We start from the raw sequence: 24,610 nt of genomic DNA, 5'->3' as shown, positions 1-24,610 counted from the left end.
TACTGACGAGTGGCTGCCGTCTGGCTCGGTCAGCAGCAGGGATTCATGCCCACATCCAGCAGACCCCACCGTCACTCTGCTTGAATTTGCTTCTCTGCAAAAAGCTCATTTTCTTTGTTTTTGGTGAAAATCTGGTGTTTTTGCTGAAACGACCCTATGTTCTACCGCCAATATCTAAAGACCCAAAAAGGCTAGAAACAAACTGAAAGAAGAGAATCTAAAGTTTCTTTAGATAGTTTCAATGTTTATGTAGTCCTAAAATTCAATCTTCTGTGGGTCTTGAAAGTTCTGCAAAAATGCCCCAAAACTGGCAGTGTGGCGCTCTCTGCTCTGAACATGGCTGGCAGTCACTGAGTTAAATAGAGCAGTTTATCCCACATGCAATATTAAGATAATATTTTAAACTACAGAGAGCAGAATCCTTCCACTGTCCGGCTCGCTGCTGTTGATGCACTGCCTTTTTCTATTTTTGTTTCTTTAAAAAAATTGTGACGTTTATTGTGAAAAAATACTTGAATCATGAATAGTTTTTCACAGTTCATTATATAATGAGCATATGGGAAGTACCGGGTTTTTCCCTTTTGCTGAGAAGATTTAGAAAAGGAATTAATTTTTGTGTGCGTTTCTTCTATCCTCGGTCATGTTTGGTGATAATGCCCTTGTCATCTTGCTTGTGGGGTTAATCAGATTAGATTTTAGGTTGTAAATCTGGCGCTAACTAGAGGCAATCAACAGTATATCCCGATAGCCATGTCATCACAAAAGCCTGCTGTCCACCAGCTGGAGCTGCTCTTTATCCTTTTACACGATCCTTTAACCTTCAACTAAAAATAGTTGACATATAAAACTAGGGCTGCAACAAACCATTCTTTTCTTAGTCTATTCAAAATGAACTGAACTCAAACAGTTGGTCTGCAACGTATGACGAAGATAATAGGTCTGCTTTCATGGATGACTATGGAAATGAAAAAATATTCACATTTGAGAGGCTGAAATCTGTGGATATTTACATTTTTGAATCAAAAAAAGTTATAAAACCAAATATCAAAGTAGTTAAGTTCATAATTGATTAATAATCTAATAATTATTCCAGCTCTATTTAAACCAAAGTTTAAAAAGTTCATTCCTGCTAAAAGTTAATTCCTAGGTGATCAAACACATTTTCTAAATTATTCTTTCGGATGGTTTACCTGTGAGCTACATCATGTTTCACTCACTGTTTTTCTTTTCTTTTATTTCTTTTTTTTACCTACAGGAGCCTATAAAGTCCAGGGCGCCACAGCTTCATTTGGAGTATAGATTTTACAAACAGTTGGGAAATTCAGGTAAGAAGGAAGATGCACTGTTCAATGCTATGTTCAAAACACTGTTTTTAGGGAAACTTGATTTGCCTCTGCACTGTACAATTTTCATTTTAGTAGAACCATCTGTCAACAGTACAACACCTACTCACTCTGCTGTCATATCACTATACAGGCAGTCCTCATTTTACAATGCACTCCCATATTATTATTATTATTATTATTATTATTATTATTGGTTTTTCACTGACTGCTTTTCCCTGTCAGTGTCGACACATCAATTGCATGAATGATTAGTTTTTATGCCCGATGCCCTTCCTGGGAATTGAACCCATACCCTCTCCCATGACAAGGCAGAAGCGTGTACCATTACACCACGAGGGATATCGTTCCCTGAAATTACTAATACACCGGAAGAATACGTAGGCGGATGAATACCTTGCTGCGCGTCGCTACATCTGAGAACATTTTTCTTTTGGGTGAACTTTTTTTTCCCCTTCATTATGGCTGCATTCACACTGCAGGTAAATTTTTTTTATTTATTTTTTTTCCCCTCAAATGTGACCTGTATCTGAGATTATTATTATTTTTTTTCATGTCTGTGTGAACAGTATAGTTCAGATTTTTTCAAATGCGACTCAGGCCTCATTCATATTTAGACATAAATGCGATGTACTGCATCCTGAATGGTCAGGTTGCATATATCCGACCTGTACGTCATCGAAAGCCGTGGTTTGCCATGTGAGACAACCATTCCTAGCTCCGACATCCACCCATACACTCCTCGGAAAAGATGTCTCTGCAAGTTCTCCACAAACCGCCATAGTCAAAATTCTTGCCGTCTTTTCTTTTAAGTGTGAAATGTACAAACTGAATTCTAAATGAAAATGGAAAAAAATAAAGCACAATTTTTGGATAAAAAGTTGTAATAATAATATTGGCCACCGATAACTATCAGCCTAATATTGGCATTAAATTTGATATCGGCCGACATTGGTATCCTACATCGAAAGCCGACATAGAGCTTTTAGTACCAACGTCACAAAATTGCAACATTGATGAATCATGTAATTAATACTGTGCTGCTCACAAGCCTGTGAGGAAGAAGTAAGTCTTTATTTAAAACAGAGCTCACAATGAACTTCCAGCACCTTAGAAATCGCAGGGGGAGGTTGCCATTCCACATACCATTCTTACTCACGGTGTCTTTAAAGAAAGAGCTAAAATATATATATATATATATATATATATATATATATATATATATAGATAACAACATACAAGACACTACCAACGAATAATGCTGAATAATCAACAACTATGTGAGCCCTAAACGTGTAACTTTGCAGCCATTTTGCAGCCATTTACAAGAACAGTACAGCAAAGCTCGCTGGCGAACAGGAAGCGCTGTTGTCAAAACCATATACAGTATGTAGACGCCGCATGGAGCACTGAGCCTTACGTCAGTGTCGACGCCATATTGGATGTGCAAGGCTGCGTTGTAAGCAATGCCAATAAATGTACTTACTTTCATAAAGCTCCTTTTCTACAAAGAAATTTAAGTTAATGTCCCTCGTTTATACATTCACACAGGCACTAAGACATAGGCACCAAAAACAATGCGTTTGATCTTCTCAGGTGGCTAACATGAGCTGTAGAGCACAAAGTAGTGCCGAAAAACCATACACACCCCTTTAACTAAAAATAAATTAAATCTTTCCACAAATAACATAAATCAAGGCACAAGACCTTTAGAACAATTTTACTTCAGACAACGATATGTGATATTACACATAGAGGTATCAGTAACGGTTGATATCGGAATTGGAAATTGACAGTTGGAAAATATCGGTCATCTGCAAAAAATCCAATATCAGACATCCCCAATAAAAAGGCTTTCAGAGGGCCTTATATGACCATTACCTGTGTGACTCCAGCTTGGCACAATATACTCACAAACCTTTTTGGTCTTCTTCTAGGGGGTTTCAAATAGCACTACTGAGTACCGTCGCCACCTTAAGGAGAATTAATAGACAACACCTGTGGCACACACAAAAAAAATCCCCTTCAGAATAAAATTGGAAGAAAAATTTTGAATCACTGGTGTAGTATACAAGGAGACATGAACGACTGGCCGCACCTGTGACAGTCATCTCACCCAGTTGAAGCAGAGTAATGACTGGATTGCCCAGTCTCTGAGCCTTTTCCCCCCACTGCGCAAAGTCGATGACCCGAGCCTGCTAAAATAGTATTTTAGAGGAGGTTGTATATACTGTATGTGCCTACATCTTTTTGACTTTTCGCCACAGACACGATATTAAAGGAGAAGCAAGTGACTTTGCTGTTGCCATTTTTTTTTTTTTTGCCTGTGGCAGAAATATCTTCTGCCTGATTAGTTTTGTCAGTCAGGAATAGTTTAAATGCTCGCAATTGACACATACAAGATGTACGTGGAACGGTAATAATATAAACAAATATTTAGAGCTGACAGTCGCAGGCAATTAACTTGTAGAGTGAGGAAAGCGTATTCTCCGCTTTAAATAAATGAATATTGAAACCCTTACAAGTTAGAAGATATGCCAATTGTGCCTGTCCTTTATGACAAGTGTATTTTGGGTCTCATTTAAGGACATGCCAGCTTCCTTGGCCCTTGTGCAGTAGGAAAAGTCCTCTAATGATCATAAGGGGTTGGGGCACAAGTGCAGTTCACTATTTATAGATGGCCTTCTACAAGCTGTGTGGGCCGTTATGGTGTGTTTACTTCCTCAGTCAGTATCCTCTGCGTTCCTGATTGTTTCGTGGGCATGGATGACAGGAGAAACGATTATGCATTGCTAATAAGATGTGGCCCAATTTTCCTTATAGTAATATTGTGACTCATTATGTATGATCATCTTACATGATAAATGCCCACATACAGACCAGGGTAAAACTGTTGTACCAGCGCTCCTAGCTACACCTCCAGGTTTTTTCTCAACTATCCATCTTTTGTACACAAAAACGTTGTCTTGCATGGACAAAATACTTTCTCATTTCATATCATGAAGAAGTTGAGACAATATACAGCAGCAGGCTTTAAGTAGGGCCGGTGAAATCTGTTTCATTTTCCATTTTCCAAATTCCGTTTTTTTCGGTTGTATGTTTTTTAATTATTATTATTATTTTTTTTTTACATTTTATACTCATTTTACCAGCATAGTGTGTTTACTTTTGTGACCGTGAATAAAATATCCGTTAATTACTGTAAAATCCAAAATCCTTACATTTACTGATGCGGTGCATCATTGGCCAATTTTTCCCAGTATTTCAGAAAGGGATGCAGCTTGGCTAGCATTTCTAATGTGATATCAGCCTCTGCACACATTATCCTCAACAAACGGTAATGCCGGTGCTTGTGGATAAGGACGACATAGTCACCAATGCAATTCCTGTTGCGTTATTAATGGAAGATATTTTTTGTGATATTTTTATTATTTTGTTTACACAATTAGACAGTATGCGGCGAGCAGTGCTGTTATTTTGAAGTTCGGAAGTGTATTGTTGTGTGTTGAGGATGTCGGACGGTTAAGACGAGTTGGTAACGAGAATAATCGAGCCTCTCTTCCTAATTTCACTCGGAACGTGCACAACGACGGCAGGCGTCGTAAAACGCTTGTTTGCATTAACAACAACACATTCGTACAGCCTGAGGCACACAGCCACACGCAGCTTCACTAAAATGCGCTGCTAAACTAAGCTAACCCCGCTAGCTTCCATTCACACTCCGTAAGAGAGGAGTTTTGGCGTTTTTCCGACAACTTTTGCTGGTGTTTCAGTTTGCCATTTAGTTCGGGAGGGGGTGGACTAGTGTTTGTGATGAGATTCCGCCACGATTGATTGGTCCGCCGGGGAAATACTTCCCCTTCTCCTCATGATGACAGTATTTCATTCATATTATGTAAATGTCTGTGAGGTTCCGCTTTTTAACAGTATATTCCGTTTTTATTGGCTAATTCCGCAAGTCCGTTAACATGGAAATGATGAGGCCCTATTTAAGGGCTTTCAAAATTGATGCTGTAATAGAACTACTCAGTCACTTGGTGTAATTAATTAAACAAAATAGACACGAGAATTGTCAACAGCAGTCTGAGGGAAGTAGATAATTAACAATGTAGATAAGCTCTCACTAGGCATGACCGGGCTTCTACATACACTGCGACATACTTCCACGTGAATAACGGGGTCACACGTCCATGTTTTGCCGAGTTGACACCTTGATTCATCTTATGCAAGCTAGTCAAGTGGGACTTGCCATTATTGGTTTGTTTTTACTGTTATTCCTTCCCCCCCCCCCCCCCCCCCCCCCCCCCCCCCCCCCCCCCCCCCCCACACACACACACACACACACACACACACACACACACACACACACACTTCCGATCAAAGTTTCAGCGCTATAAATAAGACGCGAGTTGACTTTGAACACAAAAATTCCCATTGATATGAATTATATTTGGAATAAGTCATTCCAGAGTCCAAATTGTTGCCATCATAACGTCTATATTAATCATACAAGAAATGCCCTAAATAATATTTTGCAGTAGTAGTGGTGAATGATACGGAGTGTTCTTAAAAGTAAGGTGTGCTTCCACAACATACACACGTTGAAGCAAATGCTCAACATTGATCATCAACTGATGGCAAGTGAGCAGCTTAAACAGAATTATTACCTTTGAAGCTTCTCTCACATTAGCAACACCGTCTTAAAGGTGCAGATATCATATAGAATGTATAAGCTAGTAAAACAATGTTTTACTACACTTAGTTGATTTGTTGCCCTCCAGCTATCTAACATTTAGAATCTCTGGCCTCAGTGTGCACAAGCCAGGGCATTGATCTTATTTCAGTTAGGGAGGACATCTCCAGAGCATTGGGCCTAATGGAAGTCACTTATCCTCGTCCTCTTGCGCTCTCCATAGTCTAAATGTTTAATATGCATTCACTCCCTTGTAGTCTTCCTCACTCCAATCCCTCTCGTCTTGGACGCTCAACTCTGACATTTGACTGTATGGCAACATTGTCTTCAGCTGCCATGATGCAGCCTGATAAGGCCTGCAGTAGATACAATAGGATGAATTGTCTCCAATTATGGCAGCAGGGGCAGGGCACCACTGACAATGTGCTTGGCATAAAACCCAGTCCGTTCTTGAAATAAAAGATGTATTACATCAGTGGTCCACAACCTTTTTGGACCCACGGCTCGTGTTCCCACAAATCCGCGGACCGGGGTGGTGGGAGTGGGGTTCGTATAGCGATGTAATTTATCTCATTTAGCATGTATTGTGTCAAACTAAGACAGGAATAAGATGAAATTAAAAGCACAAAGTGAATACAGACCCACCATCCACCACTATAAGCTTGGGGTTTGTTTTTCAGAGAGAAGATTATAGCGACGCTGCTTGATGTGTGTGGTAACAGGCGCTGTGCTAGCATGAATTAACTTGACAAATATACACATTAGCACTCAATAACGTCATCAAACTTTACCTTTATGCATTCCATTGCATGACAATCTGTGCAGAGTGGGGGAAGGCTAGCGCACATACAATGGTGCGTTCAAGGACTGTCAAAGTGGGACACTCGCAACAAACAACATAAACATGAAAAACTTCAAACTATATTATTTTTTGAATAAAATAATGGCCCATATTTCCAAAATTGCTATGCAGTTACTTAAAATTGCATTTAGTTATTTACAAAAGTCTTTTTTTTTGTGTGTGGTTTTTTTTTTTTTATCATTGCCCCTGAAAGGTTTCCTCGGCCCCGCCCACGGACCCGTCCCAGTGGTTGGGGGCCCCTGTATTACGTGATCCGGATTTGTGTATGCATAAATACAGAGCATTCTCGGTTTTGTTCAAATATATCACATAGGAGAGTGATCGAGCTTTTTGTTTTGATGTCTTGTTTTTGTGACACTATACAGTATATATACTGTATATATTTATAAAAGATATTGCTCTCTGCTTTTTCCAGTAATCAGTGTAATCTTAGTGTTGGTGTAAAGTGTGGTAGACAACCATCTAGCTCCTCACATTCACCAGCTCAAGGCACAGAGACTCCTCTCCTTTTGTGATGACTATGCTTTGAATGCCCTCTAGATTTGGGCCAAGCTTTGATGAGTCAGCCTCCCACTGACCTTTTATCACTGCCTCATGTGTCATGGGCTTCATTACCTGGAAAATCCTAGAGACTAAAGAGCAGCAGACGTTTTTTTCTTCTTCATGCAACGTGTCTGATGTGACAGACATGGACGAATGACCAAGTAGTATAAGATGCTATGGATTATTTTGCTATATAAAATCTTTGGCCCGTGGTTTGCGGACGAAATGAAACATTTGTTTTGCTTTTTGTGAGTTCCACAGCACCATATGATTACACTGGACTTCTTGTCAACGCTTAGTTCAAAGCTCTATTTATTTTGGTCATATTTTAAGGGTGGTTGTTGTGTAATAAGTCCGTGTTCATTTTGCATGTCACCAAATCTAGATTGTCCAAGTATGTGGGCAATTTCCTTTTAATGCGCCTCCCACAATTTTCAACCAGTTTTATTCAAATTTTTAAGAATTATTGTTCCGTTTTAACACCCATTTTAGGCAATATGAAATGTAAACCTTTGAAAATGGATCATAAAGTCAATTTCCATATCCACTCTTGTTTCGAATTTTCAATTTTTTTTCTATTCACCCCTTATACATACTGTACAATGTATGTAACGTGCAAATAAAATCGGCAAAGAAGAGGAAACTGGTGAATTAGTGCAATAATTAGTGCAGTAATTTCCTGTGTTTCCCACAGAACCACAGTCTTTTTGTGGCAGGGGCAGATGACGTCAGTGTATTATTTGCATAACTGGCCATGACGGCTGTGCATGGAAATTTTATGGGAACTGAGAGAGACGAGTGAGCAAAATACTGTACATGAAAAGCAAGACACAAATGAACTTCTGTCGCGCTCTTTTTATGAGTGTGTGTGTGTGTGTGTGTGTGTGTTTTTTTTTTTTTATTTTATTTTTGTCATGCAGAGTCTGGAATGGACTGCTTGTACCGGAGTGCTAATATCAGAGATTTTAGATGCAGACCGATATGTGATACTGTTTTTTTTGGCTGATATCCGACCGATACCCAATATCAATATTGGATCAGGACACCCCTAGTAATTTGACAGAATGTAAAAAGTGTTGGTTTATATTGTATCGTTTCTTTCTGCTTAGCATGCTTTCTTTTTTTTTTTTTTGTCCATAGAAATGTTGCATATGTAATAAGTAGCTGTGTCACAAGATCTCACGACATTAAAATGTGACAAGATTTCTTGTTCAGAAAAAAAATGTCTTGTGGACACCAGGCCTTGGACAATAATAAATTAATTAATTAATCACACAATAAATGAAAATGAACTAGATAATTTTGATGGCCTGAAAGGAAAACTGCATTTTGGGGAATTTTGCCAACCATCCACAATCCGTATGTGAGGCATGCACACGTATGTCTTTTAAAGATATAAAAGCAGATAAAAAAGCGACAGCTCAGTAGTGCACGTAATGGGATTCACCTGTGCCATCTACAAAGACCGCTATTAAAGCACCTCCAACAAGGTTTTATGGTTTTATATACATGCTGTGACCATGTAGTAAGTGAGCTGCTCTTTTTATCTGTTTATACATCTTTAAAACAAACAGAAAAGAGTGACATATGTGCTCATGTCTCACATAAGGATTGTGGATGACAGCAAAATTTTAAAAAAAAAGTGCAGCTTTCCTTTTAATATATTGCCATATGCACGTGTGTTTGTTTTTCCTCATCTCCTGCCTCCCAAAAGGCAGGAAGAGGTTTCACTCTGTGCATTGGTTTTAGCACCTTGGCATGTTGGTTCCATAGAACAACGGCATGAACGGAGTGAGCCCTTTTGTCAGTCATACAGTGTCCTTTGTCTCGATGGGTGGAGGCGGGCCTGCTAGCATACACACAGAGTGCAGAAGAGCGTAACGTAGTAGAAAATAAATTAGTAGATTGCAGTATATTGTCATGGAGTTTTTCATTTATTTTTTCATTGTACTTTTCTTAAAAGTTAAGTTGAAATCTTGTCTCGTCTCATTCTCGTAGACCCAATCTCTTGTATCGTCTCATCTCGTGAGCCAAGTGTCTCGTGACACCCCTAGTAATAAGTGATTTATAGCCAGCTAAACACTGTATAAAGAAGCTTCACACCAGAATCCGTGCTAAAAGATCAGATTCACACGATCCTGCTGCCAGGGTGATTCATCCACATTCTTTAAAGTTTATACACTTCACCTCAAAATGGGTGTGGTGGTGTCAAGTAGCATAATAATGTATCCGATATCAGAGATCCAGATAGTTGTATGCCTGTGACCCTTCACTGGTTCCTTTTATTCCCACTTTGGTCTTTTTCATGACGGATCTGTTGAAGGAAACAAACAACAAAGGCAGTCTATCATTGCTGCTTTCTGAGGAGACTCCTATACTTTATTCTTACCAGCGCAGATGACATTAAACCAGAAATCTGTCACGTCTTGTCTTTGGCATTGTGGCGATGACCCGAGTATGCAGAAAGCAGGAACCAATTGCAGGAAAAACGTATCTTTTAATGATAGCTGCAGTAGGAACTCGAGGTAGACAGGTTTGCCGTAGCGTGTCAGGCTTACACAAACAAACAATGCAACAACAAACTAAGATGCACGCACCTGAACTAAATGGAAGGAGAACTAAAATTAGCAACAGGTGCAAGTGATAAAGGAGAAAGCAAAGCAGGCAGACACAAACCAGGCAAAACAGGAAGTACTACCAAAATAAGAGCATAGAACAGGAACTAAGGCATAAAAGTGGAAGCACACTAAACTGCCACGCAGGCTAACTCCTAGATCGTGACAGAAATCAAATCAACGTATATATTGTATTTCATCTGTGACCATACAAACAGCAATCACAAGCCATACAGAAGTGTGACGCAAATTAAGTGCATCGTGTACTTATTTACTCTGCATTTTCATATGATTGAAACAATGTTTAAAAGAGTTTGTGTCAATATTTTAAATGACGTGCAGAGCTTCAAAACATCACCTATTGATAATGCTATTAGAGTGTCATGCAATTGTCAGTAACTGCACTTGTCCCGCTTTCCACAGAGGGAATTCCACAGGTGTACTACTTTGGTCCTTGCGGGAAATACAACGCCATGGTGTTGGAGCTGCTGGGGCCCAGTCTAGAGGACCTGTTTGATCTCTGTGACCGCACCTTCTCCCTCAAGACCGTCCTGATGATAGCCATACAGCTGGTAAAGCCTGGATGATGATGTGTGCTGTGGGATGGGTTGGGATCATTTTGTGGTAATGAAAGAGTAAACAAATTCATAAACCAAAAATATGTAATGTGGGCCTGAGAGTTGTTTGGAAATTGGACGAATTTTTGTTTAAAGATAGAGCTTCAAAGTTATATAAAAATGTTTAAGAAATCTTTCGTAAGCTTTTGCAAAGACTAACTTTAGATATGATTTGGAAAGTAAACAAAGCTACAGCCGTGCTGTTGAGACAGTTGCGGCGATCACATGTGATGGTGAAAACTGTACTACATTATCGATGGACATCAAGAATAAAATGACACAGAAATGTGTGGCTGTTACACATTCCATATACATTGGAACCTGGAATTAACATTCCCACCTCACCTTAGCAATAGATGTCAGCATATCGAACTCCACCCATACACAATAGGGGTGCAACGATATAGAAAATGTATTTTTTGATAGAAAACTGTGCATACTGAGAGGTTGGAAGCTGATCAAACAAAAAAAGTGATAATAAAATGAATCAAAAATAAACATTCACAATTCAACATGGCAAAGAATAATTACGCATAATTCATCAATAGTTATGTTCATCGATTCAGTAGCATTTCAATCAAAAATACGTAGCGTTCATTATTTCCGCAGTACATGTACACATCAAGTTTGCTGTCAAACATTACAATTATAAAATAAACAATTAGCAAAATGACAACACAGCCAAAGTCAAGGCAACACATAAAAAGCTTAACCATAAGAACAGTTCATCATAAAAGAACAGCAACAATAACATGTAAGTGTTGATTTTTTTAAGATTTTGCATGGGACTGGCTGATACTAGAATGCAATGAGGGCTTTTATTGTGTATATATGCACATCTTACAGCTGAGTTATTTTATCCGGAATTTGGATGATTAAAATGATGCCGCATGACTTCGGTGTCACCTGACTGATGTCATGTGACGTTGGTGACTTTGGGTTAGAGTATCGTTTGATTGATAGTGTTATAAAATCGAGAACCCCTGTATCAAACGGTTCCATACAGATACATATACGTATTGTTGCACAAGCATTTGTAACACCTAGCTTGGTGCACTTAAAGGAAAACTGCACTTTTTTGGGGGGGAATTTTGCCCATTGTCCACAATCCTTATGTGAAACATGAACTCATATTTCTTTCCTTTTCCCTTTTTGTGCGTTCTAACGAGAGAAAATGAGTTAGTGTGAGCCAGCTAACAATGCACACTATGGGAGGTACCTATTTTGACTGTGAAGCTCTCTAGAAAAGCCTCTAACAAAGTTCTATCGTTTTATATACATGCTGTGATCATGCATTAACAAGTACATTGATGATAACATTTAATACTTACAGTATCTTGCCGTATTTTGATGATTTAAAACATTACGGCAACTTATTTTCTACGCGCATTGATTTCACATAGCCCATCGAGCTAACGCTACTTTCCGTCAACAACAGCAGCATAGAAACAGCGACGTGTCTTCCAGCACAAAATTTGTGCTCCAGTCCTTGGGTAAAAAAATGCCGACAGCAAACGAGCATCTTGTTGAGTCCTAACTTCATGACCAAGTACATATAAATCCCGCACTGTATCTGCTCTAAAAAGCAACAGAGTTTCTGAAACACTCTCTCATCATTTGGCTTCTCTTCTAGATAACGAGGATGGAGTACGTCCACACCAAGAGTCTGATATACAGAGATGTGAAGCCAGAAAACTTCTTAGTTGGGCGGCCAGGAAGCAAGAGGCAACACACCATTCACATCATCGACTTTGGTCTGGCCAAAGAGTACATAGACCCTGAGACCAAAAAACACATCCCCTACCGGGAGCACAAGAGTCTGACTGGAACGGCACGCTACATGAGCATCAACACACACCTGGGAAAAGGTGAGAATGTTATCTTGGCTGCTCTTTAATTTTCCTAGTGGAAATACCACATTTTTGGACCCTGCACCACTATTATGTATGCCAAATGTTTTTGAATAATTTTATGAAATGGTTTCTGTTGTTCATAGCCCCTTTTCCACCAAATGGCCAGGAACTTTTAATACTTCAGTTACACATATTAACTGCAGGATTAGTCATAGACACGATTTGTTTGATATACTGTATTTATTGTGTAATATAAGCGTGTAGGGGGAAAAAAATAAGCAAAAAGAAAAGCTTTTAGTGAAGTGGTGGGACATCGTATGTCTTCTGTCTTACATGAATACAATTAGATATACTGTATTTATTGTGTAATATAAGCGTGTAGGGGGAAAAAAATAAGCAAAAAGAAAAGCTTTTAGTGAAGTGGTGGGACATCGTATGTCTTCTGTCTTACATGAATACAATTAACCTGGTTTTAAATTTTCTTAAATTTCCGCCTCATTTCAACACGCATCCTCCAGAGCGTGATGTCGTCAAACTGCTGTCTGGGTTGATTCCTCCACATCCTGTGAGGGGTGAAACATTGCACAGAAACACAACAAATGCAATAGTGCAGCGTTAGATTATACTCCTGATTCAAGACGATATACAGTGGAACCTTGTTTAGCATTGTTAGTACCATTAATCTGTCACAGAAGGTCCGTCTGTAACCAAAACCATTTCCCATAAGAAATAATGTAAATCCAATTAATCCCTTCCAGAAAGCCAAAAATGTTAACACATTTATTTATAGTTTTACATGCAGCAAACAATTGGAGGTGTACTGTATATAAGTACATACAAATGATGAATGAAAGAGATAAAGGAACATTTAAGGTTACTTTTACCTTCACTGAAGACGTAATTTTTGCCAAATACACGACGTGGCAACGAGATGAACACAGACACCACCTTTTGTTCAAGAGTTATTTCTTGAATCCAGTAGTGTTTCTCACCTCAAATCTGTGCTTTTCTTTTGATCGTGGCTACAAAATAACCCAAAATGGAGCCAACGAAATTGCAAGTGCCAGCGTTAGATAAAGAAGGTGAGAAATACTACTGAATTATACATGAAACCAAATAGCGTGCTTATGCCTTTTGTGACATTACCAATATTAGCCGTTAGCAAACAGCCAAATGGCGAAACACATAGCGAGTAACAACAGCACAATGAAATGTTAACGTTGCAGCATTTAAGGAGTTACCGTTATAAGGATTTACCTTGAGTCAATCAGTTGTCCACCTCTCTCCGAACTTTACGGCAGGGGTCGCCAACCCCTTGGTTGCCATCGACTCGTCGATTCTTTAGGACTTGCCCAGTCGATCGCTGTTGTTCCCTCATTACACGTTTATATTTAGCCCAGACACTGTTCAGAGCGGACTTGAGTTTTATTTATTTATTTTTTTCAGGGCAGTTAAGTGTCCTTAGGACCGATGGCACATTCGAGCCATCCGGGCAGCTGCTGTTGAAATGCACATATATACAGGATCTTTGTTTGTCTGTGTTGGTGATACGATACCAGACAATACATCAAACTTTATATCAATGTCAAATCAGCCAGCTGGATGAAAATCATCTGAGCTGTGTATGAATAAATCCCATCAAACGTTCCACTGTGTCTGGCTGTCTGACCACAGCGGCTGTGTGGATAAGGCGCTCCAGCGAATTTGCTTAAATCACATTCGATCCTACTTTTCCGCTACAATTGTGAAAATATTAGTAAATTAAATGCGTTATCACATCATCACACACACAGACACATTTTGACCACTGAACACGCCTGTACACCTCGCCGCTCATGCCAGTGCCAACCAATAATAACATAAAGCTTTGTCTTTAAATATATCGGTTTGGAAAAAAACACAAAAAAACTGGGATCTTGTGACACTGCTTTATGGCTATCTTAAAACATTTCCCTTTTCAACAACTACAGAGCCTGCACGTCATTTAAAAAAAAAAAATGTGATTCCATTTTGTAGCACAAAGTAAAAATCTGAAATAAAACAGAAGTGAGTATGCGAACAGCTGTGGCTTTTAAGTGAAATAAAATGCTCTAAAAGTAGTCACAAAAGCAGTGCTGCAAAAAGCCGCCTAAACATTCTCAGAACTTAAAATCCTCCACGATGGTACCGAAACAGCCCAATGATTTTGGACAGGAACTTCACATTGACTCCAGTTATCACATACCTAGTTCCGGGGTATAGTTCCTGGTTCTGGGGTAAATGTCCTGCGGTGGAAAAGGAGCTTATGTTTTCCTTCCAAGTGCTCTCTCCAGGAGCAGATTTTCCTCATTATTTGCCCTCTCAAAGTGATGCTTCATCGCTGCCCAAGCAGAGGTGAAAGAAAACATTTTCCTTAATGCTCTGTGATTTTCTTTTGTGTTGTCAATTTCAGAACAAAGTAGGCGGGATGATTTGGAGGCTTTGGGTCACATGTTCATGTACTTCCTCCGAGGTAGCCTTCCTTGGCAGGGCTTAAAGGTAAAAAACTGGCATTGTTTCTTATCATACACCAGACTCGTACAATACATCATGATCTTAACTTTGCTGTTTACCTTTGGCTCACTCCTCCTTGATCTGGTTGACCTTGGGAAAACAACACCATCCTCTCACACGGGAGACATTCAAGGTCTCCTCGTTTGTTGTATTTTTGGAGCCTGAAACATAAGAGAGGGCAAACAGAAACACCTTCAACTCCCTCTTGCTGCCTCACATTGGAAAAACAAAGGCTGCAACTGGAAGAAAGAATCTTGACAGAAATTGTTGTTGTCTAATGACGTCCGATTTATCTGACAGTAGACTGTCCCTTTTGCAAATAATAAGAGTAGAGTGAGACATCTGAGCATTTGTTATGTAGGAGGGAGTCTGCGGTAGATGGATGTGAGGGATGGATGACTGTGGGGGATGTTGCATACCTCGGGCCAAAGAGAGTTTTCATCAGTAGGCAACATGGCAGCAAGCATAAAATACAATGACAGAGTACAGTGACCAGTTCTGGAAGTCACCGTGTCTACACTCATCTCGTCTTGGCTGATAACACACAAAAAAGCATTCTGGGCAACCATATTTCCTTATCCTGTTTTCACACTGACTCAACATGTTCCTCCATGTATATGGGTGATTGGGGTTTACATCTTACGGGGGGAGTTGATCATATGATGCATTTTGTATCCCATGTGTGGTTTAAGGTGTAGTGTAGTGGGGTGTTATTGCATTAATACAAAGGAGGATTAGGGTCACATTGAAAAGAAAGTCCTAAGAAGAAAGTTATATTACAGTCACTCTCTTTCCTTGTCAAAAAAAAAGTTGTAACGTTATGAGATTAAAGTCAAATTAGAGTGAATCCGTCTTGAGTCGAGCAGCTACTCTCTTTATCTCTATCTCTATCTCTATCTCTATCTCTATCTTTATCTCTACCTCCCTCTCAACACCTGGCCTACAGTCATAACGGAACAGACACAACGTTTACACAATCGCTTCCTGATACAGATAACAGTCTGTGACTGAAAGTTTCATTATTTGTGAAAGCTATACTGAATTATAACTTGATAACTTTTTTTTCTTTTTCTTAAAAAATACATAACTTTATTCTGGTACTTTGGAGGACTTTTTCAAAATACGGCTTTATTTTCGGAAGTTTGCCTTCATTTTCGAAGTAAAGAAATCCTCCACTTTGTACTTGCATATACTAAATCAGAAATGTTATCTTTACTCTTACATTCGTTTGTTAATTTTTCTTTTTTTTTAGAATACATTTTTTCCTAAATGCTAAAGTGTCTAACATGTTTAGTTATCATCATATCAAAACTTATCCAGTAGCGTGAGACATTAGTTAATGTTTATTACATTCATCCATTAAAAAAAATAAAAAATGCTGGTGCAGATGGGGATATTTGTCTGCACTGAAATGCAGAAAATGTCTGCTTCTGCTTTTAGAATTAGTGATGTTGCATTCAGCATTTTACAAAATGATCAATTTTTTTGGGCAATTTTTGCGTTTTACTTTTTGTTGTGTGCAAAACCCGTGCCTTTACCTTATTAGGCTTTCATTTTGCTAAGCCATTGTAATCATTTCACAACCTCCATCTATGTCATCTGTGAATAATTAACCAGAGACCAACCTGTCTGCACCCACAATCTACAATACATTAAATGTATTTACAGTGACTCCCGTTACTGTGTGTATTAGCCCTGCCTTCACATCGCTAATTACGCATCTTCCATCTTTCCTTCCAGGCGGAAACTTTGAAGGAGAGGTATCAGAAAATTGGTGACACCAAGCGGGCGACCCCGATTGAAGTGCTTTGTGAAAGTTTCCCCGGTCAGTAGAACCACTGTGTTGAGTTGAATTATTGCCATTCTGCACCGAAACATCTTGTTTCATGCGAACTTCCCTTTTGATACAGAAGAGATGGCCACTTACCTGCGATACGTGAGGAGGCTGGATTTCTTTGAGAAGCCTGATTACGACTACTTGCGGAAGCTCTTCACTGATCTCTTTGACAGAAACGGCTATGTCTTTGACTATGAATATGATTGGGTCGGCAAATCCCTGGTGAGTCGCCTCCAAAATCATTTACGGCAGGGGTCACCAACGTTTTTCCTTGTGAGAGCTACTTTTACAAAATGAAAATGGCCAAGAGCTACTCATTTTTGTAACATTTATTTTCAGAGCTTATTTTAAACCCAAACAAAGCGAATATGCTTGTTTTACCAGAACATTAACAAAATGCTGGTGTCCACAACTCAGTATTTCAGAATGCATTTCTTTCATTATTAAGTGAAAACCTGAATGAAAAGCAGGCTTGCGGGCACCTCATGTGGTCGTGGGGGGCTACCTGGTGCCCGCGGGCATCACGTTGGTGACCCCTGATTTACGGGATTTCGCCTGGGGTGCATTTGTTGTTGAAGTGAAATCATGGTACAGTAATCTCTCGCCACTTCTTGCTTAGAATTTTGCGGCTTCATTCTGTCATGGGTTTTTAAAAAACAATATTAATAAATCATGCTGTTTTGTGGTTGAATAAGTTCTACTGTTAGTCAAGAATATGAATATTTATACAAATGTTCCTAAATTAAGCATTTTCAAGCATTAAAATGGATAAATGAACTAAAATACAGTACAAATATAAGGCATTCAGAAGACTCATTAAAAGATGTTGTGAAGATAATGTATTCTACACTGTTCACTAGGCCTCAGTCATGTTACTGTAATGTTCGGTGAGACACACAAGCACCAGGCTTGATTGCCGGCAGGTTTGAATGATCTCACAACAAAAGTCCCTAATGAAAACATGGGCTACTGTTGTGGCCGTAACCCATGCCAAGCTGAAACTCCACTTTGAGATGCCGACGTCACTTCTTGCCTGGCCCTCACTCTGTTCTCCTTGGGAACACATTTACTCTTATTATGTTGACTATATTGGGTAATATCAATGTAAAGGTCACACTCATTAACCTTCCTGGTAAGGTCTGTTCAGGGGTTCTGGAGAGGAGGATCCACCAGATAGTTGAGTCTCAGATTCAGGAGGAGCAGTGTGTTTTTTGTCCTGGTCATGGAACAATGCTACACTTGGAGAAAAGTCTTTGAGGGTGCATGTGTCGGTGCACGTGTTTTGTGGACATGGAGAAGGTATTTGACCGTGTTCCTCAAGGAATCCTGTGGCGAATACTCCAGGACTATGGTGTACCAGACCACCTAATTCAGGTGGTTCACTGTATGACCTGTGTCACAGCTTGGTCCGCATTGCCGGGAATAAGTCGGACTAATTTCCAGTGAGGGTTGAACTCCGCCAGGGCTGCAGATTTTTGAGGCGCAACCAGACAGTTGAGAGGATTGGATTTAGTGGCTGCAGGATTGGGTCTCTGCTTTTTGCAAATGATGTGGTCCTGCTGGCTTAATCGGGCTGTGATCTTCAACTCTCACTGGATCGGTTCGCAGCCGAGTGTGAAGCGGCTGGTATGAGAATCAGCACCTCAAGTCAGAGTCCATGGTTCTCACTCGGAAAAAAGACAACTCCGGGTTGGGGATGAGATTCTGCCCCAAGTAGAGGAGTTTAAGTACCTTGGGTCTTGATAGAAGGGGAATTGGTGCGGCATCTGCAGCGATACGGACTCACCTGTCCGTTGTGGTGAGCTGAGCTGAAAGGCGAAACTCTCAATTTACTGGTTGATCTACGTTCCTACCGTGACCCGTGATCATGAGCTTTGGGTAGTGACCGGAAGGACAAGATCGCGGGTGCAAGCAGCCGAAATTAGTTTTGTCCATGTAGTGGCTCGTCTCTCCCTTTAGAGATAAGGTAAGAAGCACTGTCATTCGGGAGAAACTTGGAATAGAACTGCTGCTTCTCTGCATTTAGAGGAGCAAGACGAGGTGGCTCTTGGACGCCTCCCTGGGGAGGTGTTCAGGGCACATCTGACTGGTAGGAGGCCTCAGGGATGACTAAGGACACTTTGGAGAGACTATGAGAGACTACTATAGCTCATCTGGCCTGGGAGCGCATCGCGATCTGCCAGGAGGAGTTGGACAAAGTGGCCGGGGAGAAGAATTTTGGGCTTCCCTGCTAGAAGATGGATGGAGTATAAACATGGAAATGGGGGTGTTTTTTCATGGCTAGAGAGCTCTAATGTTAAAACCCGTATTTAGAAGGTCGTAAAGAGGTTTCCTATGTTCTTAACTATGAAAATGTTTCATTTATAAATAAGAAGTCCTACTAATCCTAAATTCACTTATTACAGTCAGTTCTGGAACCAATTAACTATGATAAATGAGGGATTACTGTATTCACATTTCTTTACAGTATTTATTTATTCCTATGTGTTCTGCACTGCAAGTTTTCATTTGTTCATGCTCTGTATTTGAAACTCTTGTTTGTTGCAGCCCACGCCAATAGGCCCCATCCCCAGTGATGCGCCCCTGCAGCCCAGCAGCAGGGACAAAGCACAACAGCAGACCAAAAACCAGGTGAGGTCTTAAGCAATATTGCATAACTATCACACCCGCCTGCCAATCCGCCAGCCGACTGACTGACCAACCAACCCAGTCATTCCAGTTCCTCTGCCTGAGTTGTTCTTGTTGTATCCAACTGTAAGCAACTTCCTGGAGAAAAGGGCTGCCATTTTCCAGTCACACACACATTCATGCCCTAAGTCTTAGTCGTGATGTTACTTGTTCCAATGCTCCGTGAGACAGCAGCATAATTTTACCTACAGAGTGATGAGTGTGACTTTGCTGCAGTAGCTGTGAAAGAAAGCACAGTTTGGGTGTTGCCTTTATTCCATACACCATTGTCATTGCATGCCTGAGTTGAAAATGCAGCCTGCATTTTTCATACCAGTAATGACAGATGCTTAGTGTGTGATGAAGCTTACTTTCCTGGTGTAACCCAGTCACTTTTATCATAATTTCTGATTATATGAACATATTTGTCATGGATACTGATGTCATTAAACTGGTAAGTCGTACTTACTCATTGTTTCCACGAAGGCCACACAGGGTGTTCCATTTAATTGTTTTATGAATGGCTTCTACTGTCAATTCCACCTTTTTTTATTTATTTATTTATTTATTTATTTATTTTATTGCTCTCCATTAAACATTGCAACCTCTCCACTACCATGCACATTGCCCATGACGGTAAACCTCCTGATACTCTACAACAATACAATAGCAGTAGGCTAAGGGGAAGTACTCTTAATATTTAGAGGTTACCCGTGTTGACTATTCAGTGCTGGCGAGGTGATCAAGGCTTTTTCTTTTACTCCTGCATGACTTGTAAGTGTGTTGATCTGTGCTTCATATGAATTTTGCTTCCTTCTTCTCCTCTATTAACATAGTATGTCTTAACAAGCCTGCTTCTGCTTGGGAGATGTCTTCTGTAATTGTTTTGTTTCTTTGTTTTTCTTTGTTTGTTTTGACTCACCCACCCCACCTCCTACCTTGCCCCCTCTCTCCCTCACACTTGGACCACCCCCTCCCCCCATCCCCACCACATTGCTGCCCCCCTCCTCCCCCCATCCGTGTCCCTTTGCCACCACCACCACCACCACCACCACCTGTGTCCTCAACCTTTTTTGCTATTGCATCAAGTCGCCTGAGCCCAAAGGAAGTGAGTCTCAGCCCACTCCCGTGACCAATAAGGAGACTTTGGGGTCGCACCTTACAGCTGAGCGGCTAGGGGGCTCTGTTCAGGTACTGCTGCTGCTGCTGCTGCTGCTCAAATGGCTACTGCATGAAGCTTTATGTTTCTGTCTCTGTCACATCGCCTGTGCTCAATCCAAACCTCTGCTGTGTGTTTTGAGTCCTTGTGTGTGTCAGCTCTGTTTGCTCTCACAGCAGCAATCGCTTCATCTGCTAATAGCCTGTTACGTGAAAGGCTGTGCAGAGAAAACATCTAGCAGCAAACTGTCATGACATCATGATTTTTTTTTTTATAAATGGTTAGCTAAATACAAGAGTTGTGTATATGATGTGCACATTTGCCCCTCAGTGCCATTTTAAATTCCATTGCCATTCCCCACATGTGCTTTGAATATGGCTATTTGTCTGGATCCTTAAATCAGAGGCCTCCATTGTGAATGCTGCAACTCAATTATGCCGCCCAGTGTTTGACAAGCAGTACTGCAGCTTTTACGCTTCTATGAAGTTGCTTTAGTTGGAGCTCTCCCAGGTTACTACACAAGCTGATAATACACTCAAAGGTGGCTGGCAAACAGACACAATATAAGTTTGTAACCTTGCATTGTCATACTACATCAATGGCGTCTCTTTGGTGTCTCTGTGTGCTTATGCAGGTGATGAGCTCAACAAATGGCGAGCTGAACACTGATGATCCCACAGCTGGACACTCCAATGCTCCCATCACCGCTCCCACCGAGGTTGAAGTGGCCGACGAAACCAAGTAAGAGGCTAAAAGTGGTCGTCTTTTACAAAATGGAGACGCTTGCTGTCATGTTGCATATAAAACCTTTGCGATCTGCCTCATGAGATACTGTGAAATCCATGTCTGTGCCATGTCAGTGTCTTCCCGATGCTTCTATTCACACCGACACTGATTTGTAGACATTATCATAGTAGTTCTATGTGATAAATAGCATTAGAGATATACTAGACTACACATTGACTCCATGAAGGCTATTAAATCCTGGAATTGTTATTTTGGAATGATGTTGCGCTATCAGGAAATCTAAATATTAAAATCTACCTGCTTCCATGTTAGGGACACTTAATATTCTGGAACCTTGACCTGTCAAACTGAAGCAAACCCCACACTACCCCCACAAGCTTGTATGGGAGGCACTACGCATGGGTGGTGCATTGCTTTTTTGCCCATTCATCTAGAACAGTGACATTCTGGACTCATGATACCAAAAAGAAGACATTTCTCCACAATTGTATATTTATTTAAGGCTATGTGACTTTTTAATCCCAATCCTTTCAGATCTTCACATACAGCACCTCACATTTCTGCAAATATAATATATTTTCATGGGACAGCACTGAAGACACTGAAGACACTTTATTACACAATGTAAAGTAGTCAGTGTACAGCTGTCCCCTCAAAGTTTCCAATGACCAGCACGAAAGTGTGTGAGAGCGATAACACCATATTTAGCACACCTGCTCCCCATTCACAACAGTCACAGGTCACATGACACCGCGGCGGGAAAATGGCAAATTGGATCTAATTTGGACATTTTTGCTAAGAGACATACTGACTTTTAGATATTAACAGCTGTGTGTTGTACACTGACTACTTTACATTGTATGCTATTTCTTCAGTTTTGGCCCATGGAAAGATATAATAACATATTTGCAAAAATGTGAAGGTACTGTGGTACATGCATAAATACTAGGGGTGCAAGGGTCCGGATAACCCACGGGACGGTCCTTAATTCGATTTGTAGGCTTTGGTTTTGGTACGTTTTTTTTATGCGTAAATACTGATGTAGCATTTTTAGGAATGTGTAAGTGCAACAGTAAGAGTTTGATCAGGGTGGTTATTATTTTATTTATTATTATTATTATTAAAGTTTATTATAAAGTTCCTTCCCTGAAGTGCAGCGTTAATAGTTGTAGTGTGCAGAATCGACTTGTCTTTACCGAACAACGTCAGCATGATGCATTCATCACTTCCTCTCATCTTTGTCCGTTTACGGACGCAACAAGTTCAAAAACAGGCGCACCACACAGCGAGGTTGGGGGGCGAGGGGGCGGCTCGGCAGGCAGCATAGCTAAGGTGATCCACTGGGTCCGAGTCGCCTCTTTGCATTGTCAACAAATACGGGCTTCCACGCCGAGTCCCTCACCTTTTTGTCCACTTATACACAGACTGAAATATGTACATTGTGCGAAATTTGGCATTACATTGTGCAGGTGGGGGAAGGAGGGTGGGGTGGTGTCCATGAGCGCGGATTGTCCCATGCAGGGTGTCCCAAACGGTCCACTATTATACAGCGTGCCGTTGCATCCCAACCAAATAGGCTTTGCTATAATTATATCAACAATTGTTTGACCAAAGATTTCATTCTGACGGCCAACAATTTCTCAGAGGGTTAACTGTCCTTTCAGGTTTTAATAACCCCTTAGGCTCAACTTAACCCGGTTTGATTCGTGGCAGTTATTCACTTAGTTGTTTAATTGCCTGATGCGGCGGTTGAAGAAATGCGATGCTAATCTCTGCAGTCCTGATGGCTTCAATTACGTGCAGCACGCTAAAACCTATTTATCACTGCAGTGAAAGGCATGTTTTCTTAATGAAATCCTGTTGGTGGTCTTTTTGGCCCAGGTAGTGTGTGTGTGTGTGTATAAGTGTTTTGTTGTCGTTTAAAAAAAACAAAACGTGTCTTGTTTGCTCGTCTGCAGGTGCTGTTGTTTCTTTAAAAGGAGAAAGAGGAAAGCCCTCCAGAGGCACAAGTGAAAGAAGAGATTGGAGAGAACTTGAAACCTTGTTGTCACTGTCAAGTTTTAAATGGAAGCAACTACACAGACCCCTCACCCCTTCCTGTCCTTTTCTCTGTCCAACACCCCACCCCTCCCCTCACCTTACTTCCCCTGTCACTCTGAAATCCCTCCCTCCCCCGCTTCTCTCTCTTTCTCGTTCTCAGTGCTCCCTGGCTACTGGCGTGTCAAAGGAATGTTGCAGTCATACTGACTCACAACAGACTCTGATTCCTTTATCGGCGCAAAAGAAACTTACCTGCATTACACGGGGAAGGGGCGGGGCTTGAGAAAAAGTTTAAAAAAGCTGTAACAATGAAACTCGAATACTGTGGCGTGAATATGAAAAAAGATACTGTTTGAAACAGTTGTTGTATTCTAGATTCCATAAAGGAGGTTTGTTGTTCCAACAGTCAGCTGTTGATCAGGGGGAACCATCAGAATTCTGCTCCTTAGGAAATTGTTTATTGCTTTCCTTTTCTTCCTTTGGTGTGTGTTTTGGGATCAAGGTAAAGAGAGAGGTGAATTATGCTGATGTTAAATCTGAGCAAAGCTTTTCATCTATAACAGAATTTGGAGGACTTTTATGTATTTTTTTTTCTTTTTTGTAATTGAATCCTCAGTTTTCAAAGTTGAATCCCTGCATTGAAGAATTATTTTTATGTTGTAGTGTTCTGGAGTTCCATTTTTTCTCCCTCCCTTCCTCTGGCTTTCTTTTTGTCTGTCAACGTGGACTTTGTAGCACAGTCACTGGCCTCAGGTACTGTGGAAGATTGAGAGAAACAGATATTAAGCTCTCTTACTATTATTGCACTTTTGGAAAAAAAAAAGAAGCAGAAAACAATTACGGTGGAAACTTTAGGTTTGAAATTAACAATTACAAAAACAAAACTTAATAAAGACTGATTTAGGAAGAGTCCTTCACGACGCTTATATCTGAGTAATGGCAGAAAATGTTGATTTATGTGGGGGAAGATATGTCTTTCAACTTTTATTTCTTACATCAGAATAATTTACCAGGAAATCATAGTTTGTGCCTTTCTAAGTAAAATGTTTAAAGCTCAACGAGTGTCCCGCAATGACATTTTATCAAATCTCTCCCAAATGTT

At 40.3% G+C, this 24,610-nt stretch overlaps 1 protein-coding gene across 4 annotated transcripts in view; it reads left to right on the top strand.

The window, feature by feature from the left end:
• Positions 1-24,566, top strand: part of csnk1g2b (casein kinase 1, gamma 2b) — a 49,714-nt gene extending 25,148 nt beyond the window's left edge. The window contains exons 3-12 of one of the 4 annotated variants that reach the window (XM_054790703.1): positions 1,256-1,325; positions 10,480-10,628; positions 12,307-12,541; positions 14,958-15,043; positions 16,799-16,883; positions 16,972-17,117; positions 19,443-19,526; positions 20,652-20,753; positions 21,356-21,462; positions 23,427-24,566. In XM_054790703.1, coding sequence (XP_054646678.1) covers positions 1,256-1,325; positions 10,480-10,628; positions 12,307-12,541; positions 14,958-15,043; positions 16,799-16,883; positions 16,972-17,117; positions 19,443-19,526; positions 20,652-20,753; positions 21,356-21,462; positions 23,427-23,481 — 1,119 coding nt within the window. In that variant the 3' untranslated portion in view covers positions 23,482-24,566. Of the gene's footprint in view, positions 1-1,255; positions 1,326-10,479; positions 10,629-12,306; positions 12,542-14,957; positions 15,044-16,798; positions 16,884-16,968; positions 17,118-19,442; positions 19,527-20,651; positions 20,754-21,355; positions 21,463-23,426 lie in introns of all 4 variants that reach the window. The other 3 variants (XM_054790702.1, XM_054790706.1, XM_054790705.1) reach the window with 3 other exon arrangements.
• Positions 24,567-24,610: the final 44 nt, after the last annotated feature.

This window comes from Dunckerocampus dactyliophorus, chromosome 10 (assembly GCF_027744805.1).
Source record: "Dunckerocampus dactyliophorus isolate RoL2022-P2 chromosome 10, RoL_Ddac_1.1, whole genome shotgun sequence".
NCBI classification, from domain to species: domain Eukaryota; kingdom Metazoa; phylum Chordata; class Actinopteri; order Syngnathiformes; family Syngnathidae; genus Dunckerocampus; species Dunckerocampus dactyliophorus.
This window is presented reverse-complemented; position numbering and strand designations above follow the sequence as displayed.